At 37.6% G+C, this 23,588-nt stretch overlaps 2 protein-coding genes across 3 annotated transcripts in view; both read left to right on the top strand.

Annotated features, from left to right (window-relative positions):
• Nucleotides 1-18,171, top strand: part of LOC140231676 (uncharacterized) — a 65,378-nt gene extending 47,207 nt beyond the window's left edge. The window contains exons 2-6 of the mRNA XM_072311829.1: nucleotides 12,712-12,807; nucleotides 13,223-13,355; nucleotides 13,766-14,038; nucleotides 17,104-17,928; nucleotides 18,122-18,171. Of these exons, the coding sequence (XP_072167930.1) occupies nucleotides 12,751-12,807; nucleotides 13,223-13,355; nucleotides 13,766-14,038; nucleotides 17,104-17,928; nucleotides 18,122-18,171 (1,338 nt within the window). The 5' untranslated portion in view covers nucleotides 12,712-12,750. The remainder of the gene's footprint in view (nucleotides 1-12,711; nucleotides 12,808-13,222; nucleotides 13,356-13,765; nucleotides 14,039-17,103; nucleotides 17,929-18,121) is intronic.
• Nucleotides 1-23,588, top strand: part of LOC140231437 (uncharacterized) — a 140,881-nt gene extending 117,293 nt beyond the window's left edge. Inside the window, exons 1-3 of one of the 2 annotated variants that reach the window (XM_072311563.1) lie at nucleotides 18,159-21,156; nucleotides 21,594-21,743; nucleotides 22,427-23,588. In XM_072311563.1, the coding sequence (XP_072167664.1) occupies nucleotides 18,177-21,156; nucleotides 21,594-21,743; nucleotides 22,427-22,686 (3,390 nt within the window). In that variant the 5' untranslated portion in view covers nucleotides 18,159-18,176 and the 3' untranslated portion in view covers nucleotides 22,687-23,588. Of the gene's footprint in view, nucleotides 1-18,158; nucleotides 21,157-21,593; nucleotides 21,744-22,426 lie in introns of those variants that run through there. The other variant, XM_072311564.1, reaches the window with a different exon arrangement.

Genomic DNA, 23,588 nt, shown 5'->3' with positions numbered 1-23,588 from the left:
GGCATTTATGCATTCATACTACATAATAAAGATTGCAGAAAGGTACAGTGTATGCTCTGTGGTATGGGAGTACTGATTTCACATAATATAATAATGTCACTTAGAAACATCAGACACACATACAACACACACTCCCACACACATACAACACACATTCCCACACCCACCCACACACATACGCACACACATGCACACACCAAACCACATTTTTTTTTCAAATTCCTACACACACACAAAACACACTGTGTGTTGTGTGTGTGTGTGTGTGTGTGTGTATGTGTGTTGGAATTTGGAAAAAAAATGTGGTTTGGTGTGTACGTGTGTGTGCGTATGTGTGTGTTTGTTGTGAGTGTGTGTGTGTTTGTTGTGGGTGTGTGTGTGTGTGTGTGGGAGTGTGTGTTGTATGTGTGTCTGATGTTTCTAAGTGACGTATATTATGTGAAATCAGTACTCCCATACCAAAGAGTATACACTGTACCTTTCTGCAGTCTTTATATGTAGTATGAATGCATGAATGCCTGTTTGGCAATTTTGGTTTCATGTTAAGGCACATATTTGACACATTAGAGCAAGTCCTCTTTTCATCAAAACACGTATACTGTGTTGAGAATGTATCTCACTTATAAAAGCAGGAGGCATATGGACAAATAATGATTTTCCTTAAAATTAGAATGATTTTTCCAACCCAACCCCATCTTCGAAGCTGTACTTTACGTGTATTACTATAGGCACTTCCGGGTTCGGGCTTCTAGTAGTCGACCTCTTTCGTGCGCGCGCGCCACTGTTCAATTGGCCCCGTTTTCATTTGTACGCCCTGAATAGTGAGCGCTTACTCTATTACATATAGAACCTCTTTGGATTTAACACGCAGTGCAATGGGACTAGAATAACCAAAGCACACGTGACTCATTTCAGCGCTTCCTATTGGCTACATTCTTGAACCCATTTTATAATATATGTCTAGTGTGCATGTATGTAACAGTGCAGTGCTGTGTTTAGCGGTATATTACCGTGTATGCTGTACCTGCCGCGAACGGCTGCACGGGCGCTTACTGCCATAGTTTCTCTAGTAGTAGAGGGTCTACACAAGTAACGTTGTTGAACAAACTACAGCCTCAGTGATATATAAAAAAAAAAGTGACCAATCAGGTCAAAGGTTAAGATTGAAAAGTTAGTCAAAACTTTACCAATCCATTGAATTGCACGCAAATATTAACCCACTTCTTCTTCAAGTGGCAAATCATGATGTACAATCTTATTCATACACTCTAAATTCAGTTGAAAACTTGACTCTTACGATGTCGGGGATATTTTTGGAGTTCTTACAGCAGTTATAAGCTGGCACCTGTAGTATGGGTCTTACCCAAACAGAGGATGTGTTATTGGCATTAAAACATGCAGAAGACAGAGAAAAGGGTCATGAAATACAAGTTAACATCTAAAACAAGTTGACAAGTTAACACCTAAAACTTGAAGAAATAATATTCATTCATTATAAATTTTGCATACAATGTGTTTAAATGGTCAGATGTAATACTGGTAATGTCTAGTGACTTGCAAGTACCTGCAAACTAACTTTTCTTGCCAAGTGGTAGGTGACGCTGGTCGCTATTACTGTAGCATTTCATCCTTAGTAGATTGTTCTGTGGCAGATAAGATTGAACAGAAAGTATTTTCCAAAAAGAGATAGCAGCTTGGAATTTGGCACAAATTTTGCCAATGTGTAATATTTAGCGATAGAAATAGTATCCACACAAAATTCAAGATGGCGGTAATTAATCGAGGTTGTCGTTCAAGGCATTATTTACCATTACTGCACGGAAAACAAAAACCCAGCTTTACTTAATTCCTCAAACTATAGTTCTAAACTGTGAGTTAGGGATAAAACAACTAATGTACAAACTTAAATCAGTATAATTAATGCTAAATATTGTTAGATAATACTAAATAGATCTGATAAGATTTTTTTTTTAAATAAACTAAATTAAATTAAATTTCAGTCATTGGATTAAGTGAAACCTGGCTAACTTCTAATTCTGGAAATTCTTTTGCAGTCGATGGGTATAATATGTTTGTCAATAATAGACCAAATAGGAGTGGTGGAGGGGTCGCGTTGTATGTATCACGTACTTTTGAATGTACTATTCTTGATAATATTTCTAGAATGGATGATTTTGTCGAATCACTTTTTCTCGAAATGTGTATTCCAGGAAATAGAAATATTGTGGTAGGCATATTGTACAGACCACCCAACTCAAGCATCAACGATTTTTTTATTCATCTTTCAGAGTTGGAGCAATCCCTGGTTCTTCGAAATTAGGACTGTTTTTTACTCGGTGATTTTAATATTGATTTATTGAAATTAGATAATGATAATATCTCAAATGAGTTTCTCCAAACTTTTTTGTCTTCTTCGTTTCTTCCGCTCATTTCAAAACCTACACGTGTTACAGATCACTCTGCTTCCCTTATTGATAACTTTTTTTTGCAATGTTCTACCCCTCCCCGATTCTTTTATAATTCTTTCAGATATGACTGATCATTTTCCAATTATGACTTATTTTACTCTTAAAGTCTCACCTAATATTGGTAAATCATCCGTATTTCCTTCATGTAGCCGCAGAGTGTCGAATGAATAGCTAGCTAGTTTGGACGCGGCCCTTGATAATACTGACTGGTCGAGAGTGTCAGACAGTGATGATATTAATTTGTCGTTTGATAATTTTATGGAAATTTTTAATTATCATTTGGACGAAATAATCCCTAAACAAAAGAATAAATCGGATAACTAAAAGATACCTAGGTTACCGTGGATTTCAAAATCTATTCTCCGTTCTATTAATAGAAAAAATCGATTATATTATAAATACAAAATGGACAGAAATGAGTTATCTAAGAATAAATATACATCTTATAAAAATACTTTAACAATGATTTTACGATTTGAAAAGAAAAAATATTACACTAAGTTATTATTGAGATATAAGTTTGATATGAAAAATACTTGGAAGGTTTTAAAACAGGCTATGAATGTTTCTAGTAAAAATTCAGATATTGATAGCATAAAGATGAATGATAAAATAATTAGGTGATCCGAGTATCCTCTCGGATCACCTTCTGTTTTTGTACGGATTCTTTCTTCTTCTTCTTTTTAGGTGATCCGAGTATCCTTCGGATCACCTTCTGTATCTGTACTGATTCTTTGTTATTTCTCCCAAAAAGTTGTCCATCGATTAGCTCAGAAAGTCCTCTTCCTATCGATTTCAAACTTATACCACATATGTATCGTCTCCCAAAGACGGCAATCGATTTAAAATCAAAGTGATCAGTCGACCGTGACGTCACTATGACGTCATTATATGAAAACACATTCTCAATCATATCTCATTAATGGAATGGAATTTTGCAATGAAATTTACGTCACATATAATTCAAGTTATGCGCATTCTACTCATGTTCTCAAAATTCATATTTTCTCTTAAAACGTGCGCGTACGCGCGCGTTGAAATATTTGTACGCTCAAATCGAGCTCAAATTTTTTTTGCACACGTTTCAGACCATTTGGAGCATTTTTTGAAAAATTGAAAAAATTGGACGGACGCGTACGCGCGCGCACATATTCGCACACACAGCTCATATGCAATGGTAATTTCCCGTTTTTTTACACTTATCGGATGCCTAAAATGTCAAGGAATATTTCTACCAAGTTTCAAGTCAATCCGACTCAATATGACGTCATACGGGCCCGTCAAAGGTGAAATTCCGCGCGCGCGTCAATGGCGATATACAGTGCAACGATGCCAAAAAAACGCCAATTTTAAATCCGATTTTACTCGTCAGGATGGACGGTGACCCCCCATTTTCTTTACATATTCTGAAAGCTGATGAGTTGGATATGTTATTTCATGGGTTGGCGATGCTGGCAAAATGATCAAAAGATATCAAATTTCTTAATAAAGTAAAAAAAGTAAATTTTCAAAATGACGTCATCAAATTTCAAGTTCACTCGAGCGTATCTCACTTATCCTTTGCCAATTTACACCCAAATTTCAGTATGTTGTAGCTTATTAAATGATCTTTCATTAATATATTTACAACATTTTGATTGGAGGACGGCATCACCTCGTAAAAATGGATTGAAAGTAATATTGTCAAATTTGACCAGTTTACGTGTTATCTCTATGGGAGAGCAGTTTTTCTGGCATTGAAAATTGACATGACTCTCTTTTTCGAGCACTAGCTCACTTATGCTTCGGTGAATTTCTCCCAGATTTTAGTATGTTGTAGCTGAGATTTTGGGCTATCGTAGGTATGCCCTCCATTTTTTCATACGATGTCGGCATCACGTCGAAAAACTTGGTTGAAAATGGCACGAGGCTTCGATGCAGCGTCATTTTGCTTAATACACAGGGCCTATGGAGAATGAAATAGGTAATTGCGTAACGCATCCGACTCGTAATCCTAAGGTCCCTGGTTCGAGGCTCGCTCCTGCCAATATTTTTTTTTAATTTTTTAAACACTTTTTTCTTCTTTTTCTTTAGTTAATCTTAATCTCCCCTTCCTTACTTTATCTTTTTCTGATTTTTTTTATGCTTCTCCTTCAAATTTCTATAAAATAACATAATTTTTTCTTTATTTTTCTTTCTTTCTACTACTTTCTGTGCAATAGATGAACAACAACAATGGCTATCAATCCCATATTTTGCACATGTTTAGTACATGTCACGTACATTATTTCATAAAATAACAACTACTTGATCGGACACCATCTTGGGTATGTAAATTTGGGTCAAAGGTCATAAATGTTTCATCCTGTATCTTGGTGAATACATGTCCTATCTTTCCCATATTTTGCACACGCAAAGACCATGTTACAAGAATCATTTCATAAAATAATCACTTGTTGCTTACACGCCATCTTGGGTGTGCAAAGTGAGGTCAAAGGTCAAATATACTTCATTCTGTATTTCCGTTAGTGTATACTGAATTCGGTACCAAAGATGGCAGGTCTCACTCCCTTTTCTAAATGAGAATTCACAAACATCACACGGCCAATGTCCCGTCAACACAGATGAAACCTGTATGGTTATGAATATTTGGATCAGGACTCAAATAATTGATTTTCGAAGAGATCGGATCACCTAATTTGTCAGTGTTGACAAATTCCGGTTCTAGTATTTTTTTTTATTTTTTAAACACTTTTTTCTTCTTTTTCTTTAGTTAATCTTAATCTCCCTTTCCTTACTTTATCTTTTTCTGATTTTTTTATGCTTCTCCTTCAAATATCTATAAAATAACATAATTTTTTCTTTATTTTTCTTTATTTCTACTTTCTGTGCAATAGATGAACAACAACAATGGCTATCAATCCCATATTTTGCACATGTTTAGTACATGTCACGTACATTATTTCATAAAATAACAACTACTTGATCGGACACCCTCTTGGGTATGTAAATTAGGGTCAAAGGTCATAAATGTTTCATCATGTATCTTGGTGAATACATGTACTATCTTTCCCATATTTTGCACACGCAAAGATCATGTTACAAGAATCATTTCAGAAAATAATCACTTTTTGCTTAGACGCCATCTTGGGTGTGCAAAGTGAGGTCAAAGGTCAAATATACTTCATTCTGTATTTCCGTTAGTGTATACGGAATTCGGTACCAAAGATGGCAGGTCTCACTCCCTTTTCTAATACCCCTTTCATAAACTCATCCTCCTATTATCCGCATAAGAATAATGCGGACAATTCAATAAAAAATGCGTTCACAAACTCTGAAAATAATCCGCATTATTTTTACGAGCGCCCGTCCTGAAAAAGGCGGATAATCGTCATGGTGACTGCACACCCCCCTTCTGCGGGAAAGACAGGTGACGTTTGACCGCACCCCGGCATTTATCCGCATTATTTGGGTTTGCGTTCATAAACTCAAAGTCTCGTCCCGACGCTGCTATTATGCGGATAATAGAAGGGTCGAAATAATGCGCATTATTCTTTCCCCTCTCCGATTTTACGACCAAATGTTGCGGATATTATCCGCATTATTGAGTTTATGAAAGGGGTATAATAAATGAGAATCCAAACATCACACGGCCAATGTCCCGTCAACACAGATGAAACCTGTATGGTCATGAATATTTGGATCAGGACTCAAATCATTGATCTTCGAAGAGATCGGATCACCTAATTTGTTAGTGTTGACAAATTCCGGTTCTAGTTCTTATTTCTCCCCAAAAGTTGTGCATCGATTAGCTCAGAAAGTCCTCTTCCTATCAATTTCAAACTTATACCATGTATGTATCGTCTCCCAAAGACGGCAATCGAACTAAAATCAAAGTGATCAGTCGACCGTGACGTCACTATGACGTCATTATATGAAAACACATTCTCAATCATATCTCATTAATGGAATGGAATTTTTCAATGAAATTTACGTCACATATATTTCAAGTCAAGCGCATTCTATTCATATTCTCAAAATTCATCTATACCTTAAAACGTGCGCGTACGCGCGCGTTGAAATATTTGTATGCTCAAATCGAGCTCAAATTTTTTTGCACACATTTCAGACGGTTTAGAGCATTTTTTGAAAAATTGAAAAAATCGGACGGACGCGTACGCGCGCGCGCATATACGCACGCACAGCTCATATGCAATGGAAATTTCCCGTTTTTTCACACTTATCGCCTGCCTGAAATGTCAGGGAATATTTCTACCAAGTTTCAAGTCAATCCGACTCAATATGACGTCATACGGGCCCGTCAAAGTTGAAATTCCGCGCGCGCGTCAATGGCGATATACAGTGCAACAATGCCAAAAAACCGCCAATTTTAAATCCGATTTTACTCGTCAGGATGGACGGTGACCCCCCATTTTTTTTTACATATTCTGAAAGCTGATAAGTTGTACATGTCTTTTCATGGGTTGGCGATGCTGGAAAAATGATTAAAAGATATCAAATTTCTTAATAAAATAAAAAGAGTAAATTTTCAATATGACGTCATCAAATTACAAGTTCACTCGAGCGTATCTCACTTATCCTTTGCTTATTTTCACCCAGATTTCAGTATGTTGTAGCTTACTAAATGCTCTTTCATTATTATCAAACAACATTTTGATTAGATGACGACATCACCTCGACATATTGGATTGAAAGTAATCTTGTCAAATTTGACCAGTTTACGTGTTATATTAATGGGAGTGCAGTTTTTCTGGAAATGAAAATTGACATGATTGTCTTTATCGAGCACTAGCTCACTTACCCTTCGGTGAATTTCTCCCAGATTTTAATATGTTGTAGCTGATGAGACTTTGCGCTATCGTACGTGTTCCCTTTGTTTTTCATATAGTGTCGGGATCACGTCCAAAAACGTGGTTGAATTAAAGGTTATCTTCGATGTATTTTCATCTTTCTTTTTCCAATTTTCTTTGCAATAACGCAAGAAAAATAGCCCCTATCAACCCCATATTTTGCACATGTTTAGTTAATGTTACGTACATTATTTCATAAAATAACAACTACTTTGTCTTGATCAGACACCATCTTGGGTATGTAAATTAGGGTCAAAGGTCATAAATGTTTCTTCCTGTATCTTGGTGAATACATGTCTTATCTTTCCCATATTTTACACACGCAAAGACCATGTTACAAGAATCATTTCACAAAATAACCACTTTTTGCTCAGATGCCATCTTGGGGGTGCAAAGTGGGGTCAAAGGTCAAATATACTTCATTCTGCATCTTTGATAGTGTATACGGAATTCGGTACCCAAGATGGCAGGTCTGACTCCCTTTTCAAAATGAGAATCCAAACATCACACGACCAATGTCCCTAATCTCAGGTGAAAACTCGAATCATTGATTTAAAAAAAATCGGATCACCTAATTTGTCAGTCTTGACAAATTCCAAGTCTAGTTCATGATTCTGTTTATATTGCAAATGTTTTTAACTCTTATTTTTCAAAAATAGGTGAAACGTATGCCCAAAATATCCCTGTTACACAGCAGCATTTTACTGAATTCTTAGGTCAGTATAATCCCAACTCTATTTTTTTTACTCCTACTAATAGATATGAGATAATTGATATGGTATCTTCATTAAAGAACAACCGAAGTTCTGGTTATGATGAGATTGATAATGTTATTTTGAAAAGTGTTGTATCCTCGGTTGCTGATCCGCTTGCTCATATATTTAATTTGTCAATGTCTCACGGTGTGTTTCCCGATAAAATGAAATTGGCAAAAGTTATCCCAATATTCAAAAACGGCGATAAACTTGAAATCAATAATTATCGTCCAATTTTATTATTATCTTCTCTGTCTAAGGTCCTGGAAAAACTCATTCATAAGAGAATGATTAATTTTTTGAAACAGCATAAAATTTTTACTAATTCTCAGTTTGGTTTTCGTGAGAAGCACAGTACTACTCATGCTCTCTTAAGTTTCGTTGAAAAAGTAGCTCATACAATTGATGACCATTCCCATTTCATTAGTATTTTCTTGGACTTCTCCAAGGCCTTCGATACAATTAATCACGATATCTTACTTTACAAGTTATCACATTATGGAATACGTGGGAAGGCCTTGGAGTGGTTCAAGAGTTATCTATTTAATAGAAGACAGTTTGTTACAATTAAAAGTGATAAGTCATTGACTAGAGAAGTCAAATGTGGGGTTCCTCAGGGAAGTCTGTTAGGGCCATTGCTATTCATTATTTATATCAATGATTTTTGTCAAGTATCTGACACTCTTTCTTTTATTCATTTCGCTGATGATACTAATGTATTTTATTCTCACAGTGATATTGATGTTCTTGTTCGAAAAGTTAACAGTGAATTGAAAAAAGTAACAAATTGGGTTAGAGCTAATAAGCTCTCGTTGAATGTTCATAAAACGAAATATATGTTTTTTAGTAATACCGCTAGCACTTTAAATGCAGACATAGTTTTGGACGATACACATTTAGAGAGAGTTTCACATTTCAAATTTCTTGGTATTATTGTAGATGACAAACTTTCTTGGAAATTGCATATTGATTATATTTGTAATATTATCTCTCGTAATATAGGCGTCATTAATTTATAGACTAAAATTGTGTTTCCCACAAAAATCATTATTTATGTTATACTCGTCATTGATATTGCCCTACCTTAATTACGGAGTGTTAGTTTGGGGCAACACCCACCAAAATTTGTTGGATAGAGTGTTCCTTTTACAAAAGAAAGCTCTCCGCATCATTTGTTATTCTCCCATACGTTCTCATACAGATGTATTGTTTGCTTCTAATAAGCTATTAAAAATCAGAGATTTGTTTTTATTTAATTGAGGACAATTTATGTATATGTATAATGATAACTCTCTTCCTGATATTTTTCATTCCATGTTCCTAAAAAATCAGTCATTTCATGAATATCCGACTCGACGTTCTAATGAATATCATTTACCTCTTCTTCGTACCATTTTAGCCAAGAACACATTTGTTTATACCGGCCCAAGTTATTGGAATTCATTGCATTCCGATATTAGAAATGCCCCCTCTATATATTCATTTAAAAGGAAACTGAAATTTGTTCTACTGCAATCTTACAATTCTACTGATTTAAATTAACCAGCTGTTGTAACCCTTTATCTAAGAAAAGAACCACCTATTGATTGCTACGTGTATTCTCTTATTATTAAACAGCGTCCTATTGTAATAAAGCTAGGATATTTCTTCGATTATATCTCTAGTAGGCCTACATTGTTCTTTCTCGCGTCACTCTCCCCCCCCCCCCTCTCTCTCTCTCTCCCTCGACATACTTCCGACGAGATCGCTGTTTATGCTAAACGTTTTTGTTTGTTTTGTTTGTTCCGTTCTGTTCTCGTACTGTTATGTTAGTTTTGTCTCATCTCGTAGTCAACTATCTGTTGTACTGTTACTCCTTTTCAGTCCCGTTTCATGTTTTTGTTTTTTTTTAACATGTGTACATGTGTCTGTTTTGTTGATCTGTCTCTATACAGTGGGCTTCCAGACCTTCTCTTTACTTCTAATTGATGTTTTTCGTCTGAGGGGCCCACATCCTACAAGACTTGTCTTTTTAGTGGGTCCCTCAATTTTTCGAATTATCCACAATGTTTACTTACTTCAAATCACTTGTGTTTTATGATAATGTGTAATTATTGCAAGGTGCTACAAATATCATTGTATATTCTTTTCATCTTACATTTAGTTTTACGCACCTGATTTTCTGTTACAAAAAAAAAGAAGTGATGTTTATATGTTCTTGTCGAAAAATGAAATAAAACATTGAATTGAAAAATTGAATTGAAATTGTCAACAGTTATCATGGTTATGGTTTCTTGAAAAGAAATGGTGATATCTCCGTATTGCCCTTCAAAGTGACTCCATGTACGCGTCCGGTCCCACAACGCTTGGTCTACTGTACTGTACGTATAAGAGTATACGTACGCCACACATGTTATGCACAAGGGAAGAAAGGCCGGCCGGCCGGCAGCCCGAAAATTAGTAGTTAGAAGTTGTTTACAGGATTGACAGCGCGTATGCATGCAATTCAAAGGAGCCGCCCCGCGCACAGACGATCGGCAATAGGATTTAACACGCAGTGCAATGGGACTAGAATAACCAAAGCACACGTGACTCATTTCAGCGCTTCCTATTGGCTACATTCTTGAACCCATTTTATAATATATGTCTAGTGTGCATGTATGTAACAATGCAGTGCTGTGTTTAGCGGTATATTACCGTGTATGCTGTACCTGCCGCGAAAGGCTGCACGGCCGCTTACTGCCATAGTTACTCTAGTAGTAGAGGGTCTACACAAGTAACGTTGTTGAACAAACTACAGCCTCAGTGATATATATAAAAAAAGTGACCAATCAGGTCAAAGGTTAAGATTGAAAAGTTAGTCAAAACTTTACCAATCCATTGAATTGCACTCAAATATTAACCCACTTCTTCTTCAAGTGGCAAATCATGATGTACAATCTTATTCATACACTCTAAATTCAGTTGAAAACTTGACTCTTATGATGTCGGGGATATTTTTGGAGTTCTTACAGCAGTTATAAGATGGCACCTATAGTATGGGTCTTACCCAAACAGAGGATGTGTTATTGGCATTAAAACATGCAGAAGACAGAGAAAAGGGTCATGAAATACAAGTGGAAAAGTCCTAGCCTGTCTTAGGCAGTGAGAAAAATTCCCAAGAGGGTGGGTAGGGCCGGTGTTCCTACTAGACCTTTCCTTCCCAAGTTCACTCTCATCTGTACTATTTATAGTACATACTACAAAAGTGAAGCCACATATCCAAAGATCTTATTGCTCTTTTGTCAGGAGATTTACAATAAAAATTCACACTTTTGGAAATAGCTGGACATAACAACATTTGAGAGCAATTTATGACATTATAGTTAATCATACAGAAAATTTAAAGGGCAAATCAAACGACACCATGGTGTCCCTATTTACCCCAGTCTAACTGATTTTTTTGCCCAAGAGAAGAAAAAATGTGCTGTCATTATTTCCTGTTGGAATAATTATTTCAAATTTAAAGGTGTGTTGTAGGACCTAATAGGCTAGATTCATGAACATTTTCAGCGAATTTCATTAATCAATGGCCACAGGAGCAGAAAAGTTTTGACCGCCCTGATTTTTTTTTTGTGTGATTTTTTGAAAACTTTTTATTAGGACCTCCTGTAGTAAACTGTACCCTTTGAAAAAAAAAAAAATCACATCAGGAGGACCACTTTCTGGGCACTGTTGGATGGTCCTTCCATCCTGTTGTAAAATTAAGGAAAAAAGTTCAAGCAAATATGAAACATGCACATTCAAAAACTTTTATCGGTTTTGTCCCTATTCACCTCGCCGTCCCCATTCACCTCGTTTTACGGTATTCAGCCCTGCTCACATCACACCACACACCTCCAGTCTCCCGTTGATAACAAAAGAAACAACAGCAACAACAATTGCCATAAACTTCAGTTTGCCCCTATTTTTAGCATGGAGCTGTACTGTAGTAAGTGTAATTTAGTACTATTCCTGATTGAAAAGGAGTAGACAGAAGCCCTTCTTATTTCAGCCCAGAGCGGCAGGTAGACCTATATGTGAAATTTTGTGTAGTAATCGTTGTAAAGTTTTAATACAACTGTAGTTGCATTGTCTTCGTCAAATAAATAAATCATGATTTCCCCTGTTGTGTTCGGTAAAGTATGTACAAAAATGGATTCCTTGGTTGTGTAGATAGTATGATACCCTCGTGTAATTATTGTACTGTTTGTTGTACTGCATATTATTGCTTTCCGTCTTAAAGGGATCGTATAGTTTTGATTGAGATCTAATTTCAGGTTTCCAACATTTTTTGGTGAGATAATGAGAAACGTCTTATGAAATATGAAAGAGCATGTAATTCTATGAGGAATTCAACGTTTATTTGATGAAAATTGGTTTTGAAGTGGCTGAGATATCCAAAAAAGAGCAATTCTAATAAAGTGTGGGACCCACACTTTATTACAATCACTTTGTTTTACTTTGTTTTTTGATGTTTCAGTCATTCCAAACCCGATTTTCATCAAATGAATTTTGAATTCCTCTTAAAATGGTATGCTTTGTACTATATCATAAGTGTTTTCTTGGTATCTCACAAAAAGTTAAAAGCCCAATTTTCATCTCCACCAATACTGTACCATCCCTTTAATCTGTTCTCAGGAATATTAGGCCCCTAATCGTCCAACCAAACTGTGGACAATGAACATGGACTGCCCTCGAGCAATGAGGAAAAGAACACACAAAAGTGAAGATGAGGCAAGTATTGTGATCAATGGTGTTTTTTTTAATGAAATTTCATCCCTGTTCATTAATATTGAATAAAGTAATAAGTAGTCTACATTTGTACTGGGTGTAACATAGACAAACACATGTACACTAATAATCTTTGGCCTACTCTAATAGGCCATACTACTGTACATATTTGTTATATGTATATTTATATTACACACACAGCCATATCTATATATATCTCTTTTTGGAATGTGGAATACTCTGTCATGGTTAGGTGATCCAGGTTAGAGTTGTATATTTTATTTTAAAAAAAACACTAAAAAAGAAAATGTCATATGAAATTGCACATGTAAAGCTGAATCAGTTGCAGTTGTAAAGGTTTTTACAATTAAAAAAAAATTGCAAAAAACTCTGATTTTGGATTTTTTTTCCTTTCTAGGAGTTGAACTTCTCAGTAAAGTGGAAAGAGCGCAAAACTTACCAAGGAGCAGGAGATGAGAATGAGGCTGGAGACCCGGAGGAGTTTCAAGTTCTATTTGGAGATAGTGATTTCTATCTTCTGAAATCACTGAGTGAGTGCTTAATTGTGTCCAGTGTATTATCATAATCACAGTATTCACAAAGAAGGAGTCCCATCCATATCTTGTCAAGTATGTGTATAGTTGAATGTATCTCCCAACAGCATCTAAATTGTAGGCCTCTAAACAGTCCTATGATATTTCCACCAAAAAAATGTGTTGCAAAAGAATAAAAGCCAGATTTATAACAAGAGGTCCACTCTTGTAAACTTGCGTGTACTCAAGAGGATGGCGTGCAGTAACTCTCAATTCACAAGTAGCAAAGCAGGGTCTTCAGCTACTGAAATTGCATGGATGCGTAAGAAGAATTGATCTCCCCTTTATGTTTGTTTGTTTGTGTGTTTGTTTGTGTGTTTGTTTTTAAATCAAACTACATAAAATGTATCAAATTTGTCGTATTGCAGATGCTGATGTGATGTCAGAGCGCTTGACAGAGGTTAATGAACCTAACAATACAAGTGATGCAGAAGTCACTGGAGACATGGAAGTTGGTGAAGCAGAGGTAGTCGGTGTGGGAAATGCAGCAATGGAGAAAGACAGTCCTGCCGTTGGAGAAATTGGTGCCAGTCCACAGGTGGAAGTCAGAGGGACAAAGACGGCAAACAAAGCTGAAGAAACCAGTACAGCAGAGGAGAATAACAACGATGAACTTGACATACGTGGTGCTAGCAGTGATAGTGAGTGATTGATTGTGAATACAAAATGCTTTTTTAATATTAGAGAACTACAATTATATTCAAAGGACAATCATCTCAGAGTGTAAGGACCTAGAGGGAGATAGGGAAGGAAACAGTAATTGTGTGGAGAATATTTACAGTGCTTGCAGAAAAAAACAACAAGAACATATGTCAATTTCTCCAAAAGAATTTGTAGGTCTTTTAGTTTACTTGAAGGCCTGCAATGTACTTTGGGGGAATATGGGCAAAAGAGAGATGGGGGTGGGGGGGGGGGGAGGAATCCCTTTAATCGTTAGCGACTGTTTGAAAATGTGTCTGGCAAATTTTTCTGAGCAAGGTTAAAACTTACAGTAGAATTTAGCAGAATTATTAAGCATTGTAGTCAGGATTTTAGGGCATAATTGTAGGATATTAAAGCGATTGAGCAAAGCAACCAAGCTGGGAGTGGGAGCAGGGTTAAGGAACTTATTGAAAATACTCCTTAATGAATGTCCCTAAGCATGCTGAATATGTGTTCTTAAGGCAGAATTTCGTGAAATCATTTCACATTTCAGGAAGGATTTCATGCATGGTATGGAGGACATGTGCAAGGTGGTATAATCCCACTCTCATCAAATAAGGAACTTTTTTTCAAAATATGCATAGTGAAATGTGTTTTTACTTCATCCTGACTAGATGTTTTAAAGGGATGGTACAGTATTGGTGGATATGAGAATTGGGCTTTTAATTTTTTTGTGAGATACCAAGAAAACACTTATGATATAGTACAGAGCATACCTTTTTAAGAGGAGTTCAAAGTTTATTTGATGAAAATCGGGTTTGGAATGAATGAAACATCCAAAAACAAAGTAAAACAAAGCGACCGTAATAAAGTGTGGGTCCCACACTTTATTAGAATCGCTCTTTTTTTTGGATATCTCAGCCATTTCAAAACCAATTTTCAAGAAATAAACATTGAATTCCTAATGGAATTACATGCTCTTTCATATTTCATAAGAAAAAAAAATGCTGGAAACCTGAAATTATGTCTCAACCAAAACTGTACGATCCCTTTAACCCTAAAAAGACTGGGAGGGGGGCCCTAAAAGGCCCCCCCCCCCCTCGACATTTTGTGCGATTACTCGGCAACACGCATTGCTTTCACCGCGACGCTCTATGGCTTTTTTTCTTTTGAGTTTCCCGCACATTTTGGCACCAAATTTGTGACGCCCGGGGGTATGGTTCTGATGTTATGTAACTTTTTGTACGTGCACATCGGACTGAAAATGGCTCCAAAATGTGATTTTGTGTACAAAGTGAATGCAAATTGATATTTTTCACATGGTTCATATAAATATGCTTATTTTTACTCTCAATGGCTGAAATCAATTTGTTTTAGCAGTATTGTTCTTCAAAAACGTCTGACATAAAATTTTGTTGAAAAAAAGACAAAAACAAAAGGTCAAAAAACAAGGAAATACATAAGAAATTCATAAAACAATAAAATACATAAGAAATTAACTTTGATACTGAATTTTTTTCAAGTGCATTTGCTAAGAATGCCATAAACAGTATTTGGACCAAAAATTTGCACTTTTGGAACTTTATTTACTGATTTATAGCAAAAAGTCTGATTTTTGCATAAATTAGTATAATTGATTGATATAAAATAAAAGAAGACTATTTTGAAAAATCTAATTACGTGATCTTGTAGATTACATCGCACACTACCATTGTGCAAATTTTCGCGCGATCCACGGTCGAGATCTCAAGGGGGGGGGCTTTAGGCCCCTCCCCCAGTCTTTCCAGCTACCAAAATACCCAAGTCTTTTTAGGGTTAAAGGTAAATTCTCCTGTTATTAGGAACTATATTTCAAAAGGGCTTCAAGAGAATGAGCTAGCTGAGAAAAGGAAAGAGAGAAGCGGGGGGGGGGGGGTTGGAGAAGGTATATTCCCACAACAAGTATTTTTTCTAAACGTAGTACAGTGGACTCCCGTTATAACGAAGTCCTCGGGACCGGCAGTTTTCTTTCGTTATAACGAAATTTCGTTATATCCGAATGAATAAACAATAAAAATACATAGAATTGATAATGTTGCGGCCCTAAATTTTATTTCGTTGTAACCGGAATTTCGTTATAACCGTGTTCGTTATACCGGGAGTGCACTGTATAAATACATCATGTTTTGAAGCTAGGATTAAATATTAAGGAAACAATAATTTATACAGGGACATTATTATACATGCAATTAAAATTGTCGGGGGGGGGGGGGGCATCTCAGCTCTCAAATACCCTCCCCCTCCCCACGTATAATTGATCCTGCCTTACATCGCTTTGTAATTATGCTTCTGTAGCTATATCATTTACTTTACATGGATTCTAATAGGTCTTAAGTTATACTAGCAAAACTGCAGTATTGTTGAAATTTTCAAGATAGGAGTCCAATCTGCCATCTCGCCAATCACCAATCTCCATCAAAACATCATACCAACCAAGAACATTAAAAATGTGTTGTTTTTTGAGATATTGGGAAGTCACCTGGCTTGTAGAATAAGAATGAATTTCAAAAATATCTATAAAAACAGTCTACAGGCTTGGTTAGTCTTAAAGTGTAATTCTGTCCCTCTGCCCTTGGTTATTTGTTCCCTGCAGTGTCAACATTAAATAAAGCCATGAAGACCCTTGATTACATGTACTATCCCAGCCAAGGCATATAGTGTTTTGATTTGTCCTGCTGCAGTAAAGCATTGCCAGCACTAATGTACATGAAATAAAGATATGTTGTTTGCATGAAACAAGCCTTCCTGCAGGACATACTTTCATCAAATGACCAATTACCAAATTATCACTATGATATAGTAAATTAATTTGAAACTTAACGGTCATAAACTCTGCCGTCCAAACTTTCTATTTCTGGAGTTGTTTATATTCTGAACTCACATTAGCATCTAAATGCTACTATTTGGACCTTTTGCATTATTATGCTTTTTGGACCCACCATCTTGATCGAATGGTGGTCATAAAAATATCCCAATATGTCCGCTCATACATCGTATGCAAGACATCCTTTCGTTTCTCTTACAGTGTTACCGCCCATCGCTGATAGAAGTTCCTACAGTGACGAGTCCGATGAAGATGAACCCAACCACAGCGAAGATACTTCAGATTACTCTTGGTATGAATCTGATCATGAACTTGATGCAGTCCAAATTGCTACAGATGGTCAGAATGAAGTGATCAAGACACCTGCTGGAGGCACAACTGTTACTGAAATGAACGCCGAAGACGTAGATGAAAACAATCGACCAAGTGAAGTAAACAATCGGCAAAAGAAAGGAAATAATCCTATAGATGCAAAACAGGAAAGAAGCATGCAAAACGATGATACCGAAGGAAAGGACATGTACCTGAGCAGAGTAAACAAGTCGTCACATTTTTCCGGAAATACAGCTGAGAAAACAGAAGAACAAGTGAGTAAAAAGAAAACGACCGAAGAGAAACCACAGGAAAGTGGAAGAAACGTTCATGTCCAGGTATCATGCCACAAAAGCACTGACGACGAAACATCACAAGAAGCACAAGGAAATCACAGGAAAATAACAGTCATGAGAACTGACAATAAAGATGGAAGAAAGTATGACAAGGGAGCGTATTGTATGGTTTGCAATGAAGCAAAGAAAGAACTCAGAACCCATCTGCTGCAACATAAAGATGAACCACTGATTGCAAAATACTTAGCTACAACAGATCAGAGTGAAAGACTACAGCTGCTTTGCCTGATTAGAAACACTGGGAACCACCTACATAATTGCAGGGTGCTTAAGGAAGGCGAAGGTGTAATTGTCCCCGTTAATCGCCCGAATCATGATGCCAATCACATATGGTTCCAGCCATGCAACTCTTGCCTGGGTTGGTATGATAAAAAATCAGATTTGTGGAAACATGCGTGTAAAATAGAAAGGAGCGCCGAAGGAGCGGACGGTCGAATGCGGAATCCAATGCCATGTGAAGAGAAAATCTATAACGAGGTGATCACATCGATAGAAGGCAAAGAGAAAGAAATGTACCTGAAGAGAGTAAGCAAGGCATCATGCAACGAAAGCACAGACGAAGAGATGTCGCAAGCAGAACGAGGAAATCATGGGAAAATAACAGTCATGAAAACTGACAATAAAGGAGGAAGGAAGTTTGACAAGGTAGCGTATTGTATGGTTTGCAATGAAGCAAAGAAAGATCTCAGAGCCCATCTCCCGCAACATAAATATGAACCACTAATTGCAAAATACTTAGCTACAACAGATAAGAGTGAAAGACTACAGCTGCTTTGCCTGATTAGACACACTGGGAACCACCTACATAATTGCAGGGTGCTTAAGGAAGGCAAAGGTGTGATTGTCCCCGTTTATCGCCCGGATCGTGATGTCGATCACAGGTTGTTCCAGCCGTGCAATTCTTGCCTGGGTTGGTATTCTAAATCAGACTTGTGGAAACATGCATGTAAAATAGGAAAAAGGAACGCCGAAGGAGTGGACGGCGGAAGGCTGAAACCAACGACATATGAAGATAGAATGTATGACGAGGTGGTAAAAGGCAAAGAGAAACCAAATTCTGCAAACAGTGTAAGCGAGTCATCCCCTGTTTCTCAAAATGCAGCTGAGGAAATGGATGAAGGGTTGAGAAAACAGAAAACGACTGAAGAGCAAACACTGGAAAGGGTAAGTAATACTAATGTCCAGGCGTCATGTGACAAAAGCACAAACGAAGAGATGTCGCAAGCAGAACGAGGAAATCACAGGAAAGTAACAGTCATGAAAACTGACAATAAAGGAGGAAGGGAGTGTGACAGGGTAGCGTATTGTATGGTTTGCAATGAAGCAAAGAAAGATCTCAGAACCCATCTGCTGCAACATAAAGATGAACCACTGATTGCAAAATACTTAGCTACAACAGATCAGAGTGAACGACTACAGCTGCTTAGCCAGATTAGAAACACTGGGAATCACCTACATAATTGCAGAGTGCTTAAGGAAGGCAAAGGTGTGGTTGTCCCCGTTTATTGCCCGAATTGTGATGCCGATCACAAATTGTTCCAGCCGTGCAATTCTTGCCTGGGTTGGTATTCTAAATCAGATTTGTGGAAACATGCGTGTCAAATAGGAGAAAGGAATGCCGAAGGAGTAGACGGCGGAAGGCTGAAACCAACGACGTATGAAGATAGAACGTATGACGAGGCGGTAAAAGGCAAAGAGAAACAAAATTCTGCTAACAGTGTAAGCGAGTCATCCCATGTTTCTCAAACTGCAGCTGAGGAAATGGATGAAGGGTTGAGAAAACAGAATACGACTGAAGAGCAAACACTGGAAAGTGTAAGTAATACTAATGTCCAGGCATCATGCGACAAAAGCACAGACGAAGAGATGTCGCAAGCAGAACGAGGAAATCACGGGAAAATAACAGTCATGAAAACTGACAATAAAGAAGGAAGGAAGAGTTACAGGGTAGCGTATTGTATGGTTTGCAATGAAGGAAAGAAACATATCGGATCCCATCTGTCGCTACATAAAGATGAACCACTGATTGCAAAATACTTAGCTACAACAGATCAGAATGAACGACGACAACTGCTTGCCAAGATTAGAAAAACTGGGAACCACCTACATAATTGCAGGGTGCTTAAGGACGGCAAAGGTGTGATTGTCCCTGTTTATCGCCCGGATCATGATGTCGATCACGAATTGTTCCAGCCATGTGTCTCTTGCCTTGGTTGGTATTCTAAGTCAGAAATGTGGAGACATGCCTGTAAAATGGGAAAAAGCAACCCAACAGTAGCGGACGGCCAAATGCTGAAACCAACGCCGCATATAGAGAGAACGTATGACGAGGTGATACATGGTCTACCATGTGATGGGATCTCGTTGTGCATCAGAAATGATAACCTGCTTAATGAACTTGGCAGGGTATGGACCTTGAAACTTGGGCATAATAAAGAAAAACACTGCCGAATTAGACACGAACTGAGATTGATGGCTAGACTGCTTCTAACATATCGAGAGACAACTGGTGAACACTCTGCGACGCTGTCTTCGATGATAGACCCTGTGGAGTTCATGAGCGTTGTTAGAGCAGTCCAACGTCTTTCTGGATTTCATCCTGACAGGAACTTGTACAACAAGCCGAGTTTAGCGTTGAAGCTCGGTTACTCACTGAAGAAAGCGGCGTTGCTGACTGTCAACTCTGGTCTCATGGAGGGTGACAAGCAGATGGAAGAAAGAGCAAGATCCTTCGTTACTCTGTACGAAAACAAATGGCCAGAAATTTCCTCGCAAGCCCTACGATCCTTCAACAATCCAGACAGGTGCAAGCCAAAACTGATTCCTCTCACTAGCGACGTTATCGAGATGGCCAGATACGTGAATTGCAGGAGTGATGAACTGAGAGCTCAACTCGATTCATGCAATGGATCTGAACGAGAGGAAGTTTGGAAAGAACTAGGTAAAGTCGTCCTCACCCTCTTGATTCTTTTCAACCGGCGCAGACGAGGGGAAGTTGCAAAAATCAAACTGCAGGATTATGCCAGGGCCGAAAAGGGGTCGCCACTCATATTCGAAGACTTGCTGTCTCTTCAGTCCTGGGAACAAAACTTGATGAGAAGTGTGTGGCGAGTTGATGTAACTGGCGTGGGGGGAGCAAGGTCTATACCTTTCATGATGACCGACAAGATGAAGTTGTCAATTGATGCTCTGGTGAAGTGCCGAGAAGTGATGGATTGCACAGGAAATCCGTACGTATTTGCCGTACCTGGTTGCAGGTCACACATCAGCGGCCGCGATGCACTGCGAGAACTGTCAGAGCAAGGCGGAGCTGAGCAACCACGCCAACTGCGGTCAAGAAGACTCAGAAAGCATGTAGCAACAATGTCGCAGATAATGAGCTTAAGTGGCGATGAACTGGACATTTTAGCAAACTACCTCGGCCACGATGTTCGCGTTCTCAGGGAGTCTTGTCGGCTGCCAGACCCAACTATCCAAGTTGCTAAACTGTCTAAGCTGCTCTTGGCAATGGATGGAAGCTTGGGGACGCCACCAGATGCAATTCGTGGAAAGTCAGTAGAAGAAATAGAGCTACAGGATGATGAAGGTTTGTGAAATATCAAGAATATTAAATCTTTCTAAAGGAAGTCATTCAGATTTATTACTTCTTCAGATTTTTTTTTTGCACCCGAAAATGAATTAAAGTACTTCTTTAAGTCGTTCTGTTTATAGATCGCATTAGCAGCTGAATTCTTCATTATTGTTTTTCTTTTGCAGAAACAAAGAGGAACTAAACTTTTAAACTAAAGACATTAACTAGGTTCCATGATCCAGTCATAATCTTTCCAGACAACCGTGGATAATCTGTTTAGATTGATTCTTTAAGCATTGTTGTTTGCGAAATACTTGAAAATTAATTTGCTATTTCGCTTGTCGGGACTCACTGTAGCATATCCCATTGTGTTCGATGATACTTCACGTAATGGCTTTGTGTCAAATCAGTTGATAATATTCCAGGCTTTTGTTCCATCATTATTTTGACAGAGTGCGCTTCAGAAATCGATGACCAAGTACCGGAGCCAGACGACACCACTGAACTTTGTCTATGGGTTGAAAATGTGAATGATGAACCCAGTGACTCACATGCAGAACATGTTGGCATAGAAGCCAGTGATGGAGAGCCTCAAGTACAAGGTACATTGTGTATTATTATACAGATATTGACTGGTACGGAATGGAATATAACATTTTTCGGTCCGCCAGGAAGTTATATTTTGATTATTAAAATATGATTCGTACGTGTATGCACAACTATACTATATTCGAATCTGTATGCCTACTATATACTCTAAAAATGATGCTCATTCTAATAACAACCTATATATTACAATTAATACATTATTAGCTCATTCGTTTGCAAAGATACTGTATACAGTTTCAACTGTTCAAGAACGTATGGCAAAATTTTGGCAAAACTTATTGGTTTTGTAACTTGCCTCATGTCTTTATCGGGTTTTGACCAAATTTTCACTGTTGTGCTCAAAAATTGTACCAGTTCTTTTCGGATTAATTAGAAGCTGATCCAGAAGTGCCTTTTTGTAAGGTGTAAGCAAAACTCACAATGTATCACTTGAACAGCCATGGAGAGTTTTGGTGTTCAGTGTCTTTAGTTGTTTGAAGTTACCCTGCCCTACTTATCCATGAAGATGATCTTTGAGATATTTAATGGAACTATTTGAGGTACCTCCTACAATTAGGATTTGTTTACATGCATTTGTTACAAGTAAATTAACATTACGGGAAAATGACAAATGGGAATAGGCCTACAAGCTATACTAAAAAGAACCTTTTGGTTATTTTTTTTTTATAATGCACAGCGAAGAGTCGTAAAAGGAGAATCCCTCGTCGTCAGAAAAGGAAGTGGACTCCAGCCGAACGAGCGGCGATAGCTAGGCATCTTTCAGTAAATCTCGCTGTTGGGGTCATTCCCGGAAAACGGGAATGTCAAGATTGCATAAACAAGGAAGAGGTACTAAAACATAGAACATGGACAGACATCAAAGACTTCGTCAGAAATAGTGTCATTGGAAGAGCCCGGAAGACAATGACCATTGGAGACTTCTTGTCTTACAGTTGATTAACGAACTAATAAAATGCAATGTGAATGTGGTATGTACATGATATTGTTGTGTAATCTTATTGTGCTAAGTTTGGAATGACCGCTCAGGGCCCCGTTGCAAGAAAGTTGCAATCAATTGCAAATAATTGCTAATTTTGAAACGACCATTCTGATTGGCTCAGGGTCTGCCCTATTAAGAAGATATGCAGGCAACAATGATTTTGATTGGCCAGTGTCAATCAGTTGCAAGTTGCGTTTAAACGCAAAGTTTCTAGCAACGGGGCCCAGAACCACGAGGAAACAGTTCCAAAGACATGTGTATCGCGCAACTTTTGAGACCAAAGTTGTTGCGCCCGCGCGTACCGTTTTGACGCGACGCCCGTTCGAAAAAAATTTGTCAACACCAAAATTGCTCGAAAACGTGATTTTGTGTACAAATCCAATGCAAATTGTGTTTTTTTTTTCAATTAATTCACATAAAAATTCATATCTTGACTTAGAATGGACGAAATTAATTTATTTTAGCCTGATAAAGCTTCGAAAAATGTATGCGACAAATTTTGGCCAAAAAACAAACAAAAACAGAAGGTCGAAAAACAGGGAAATACATAAGAAATTCAAAAAACAATCAAATACAGAAGAAATTAATTTCGATACAGATCTTTTTTATCCTATGTCTCAGGAGAATGATATTAGAAACATTTTTAAAAAGAAACTAGCTAAATTAGAGCGTTAATATGTGATTTAGAGCCCAAAACTGATTTTTATGCATAAATTACAATAATTAATTGATATAATTAAAAAAAAATTTCGGGGAAAGCAACCATACATTTTGATAGTATACGTCCCGGGCGTCGCGTGTGCCGATTTTCGGCGCGATCACGCGTTCCATAGGCGAGATCTGAAGGCGGAATCCAACT

Source organism: Diadema setosum, chromosome 8, assembly GCF_964275005.1.
Source record: "Diadema setosum chromosome 8, eeDiaSeto1, whole genome shotgun sequence".
In the NCBI taxonomy this organism is placed as follows: Eukaryota; Metazoa; Echinodermata; class Echinoidea; order Diadematoida; family Diadematidae; genus Diadema; species Diadema setosum.
This window is presented reverse-complemented; position numbering and strand designations above follow the sequence as displayed.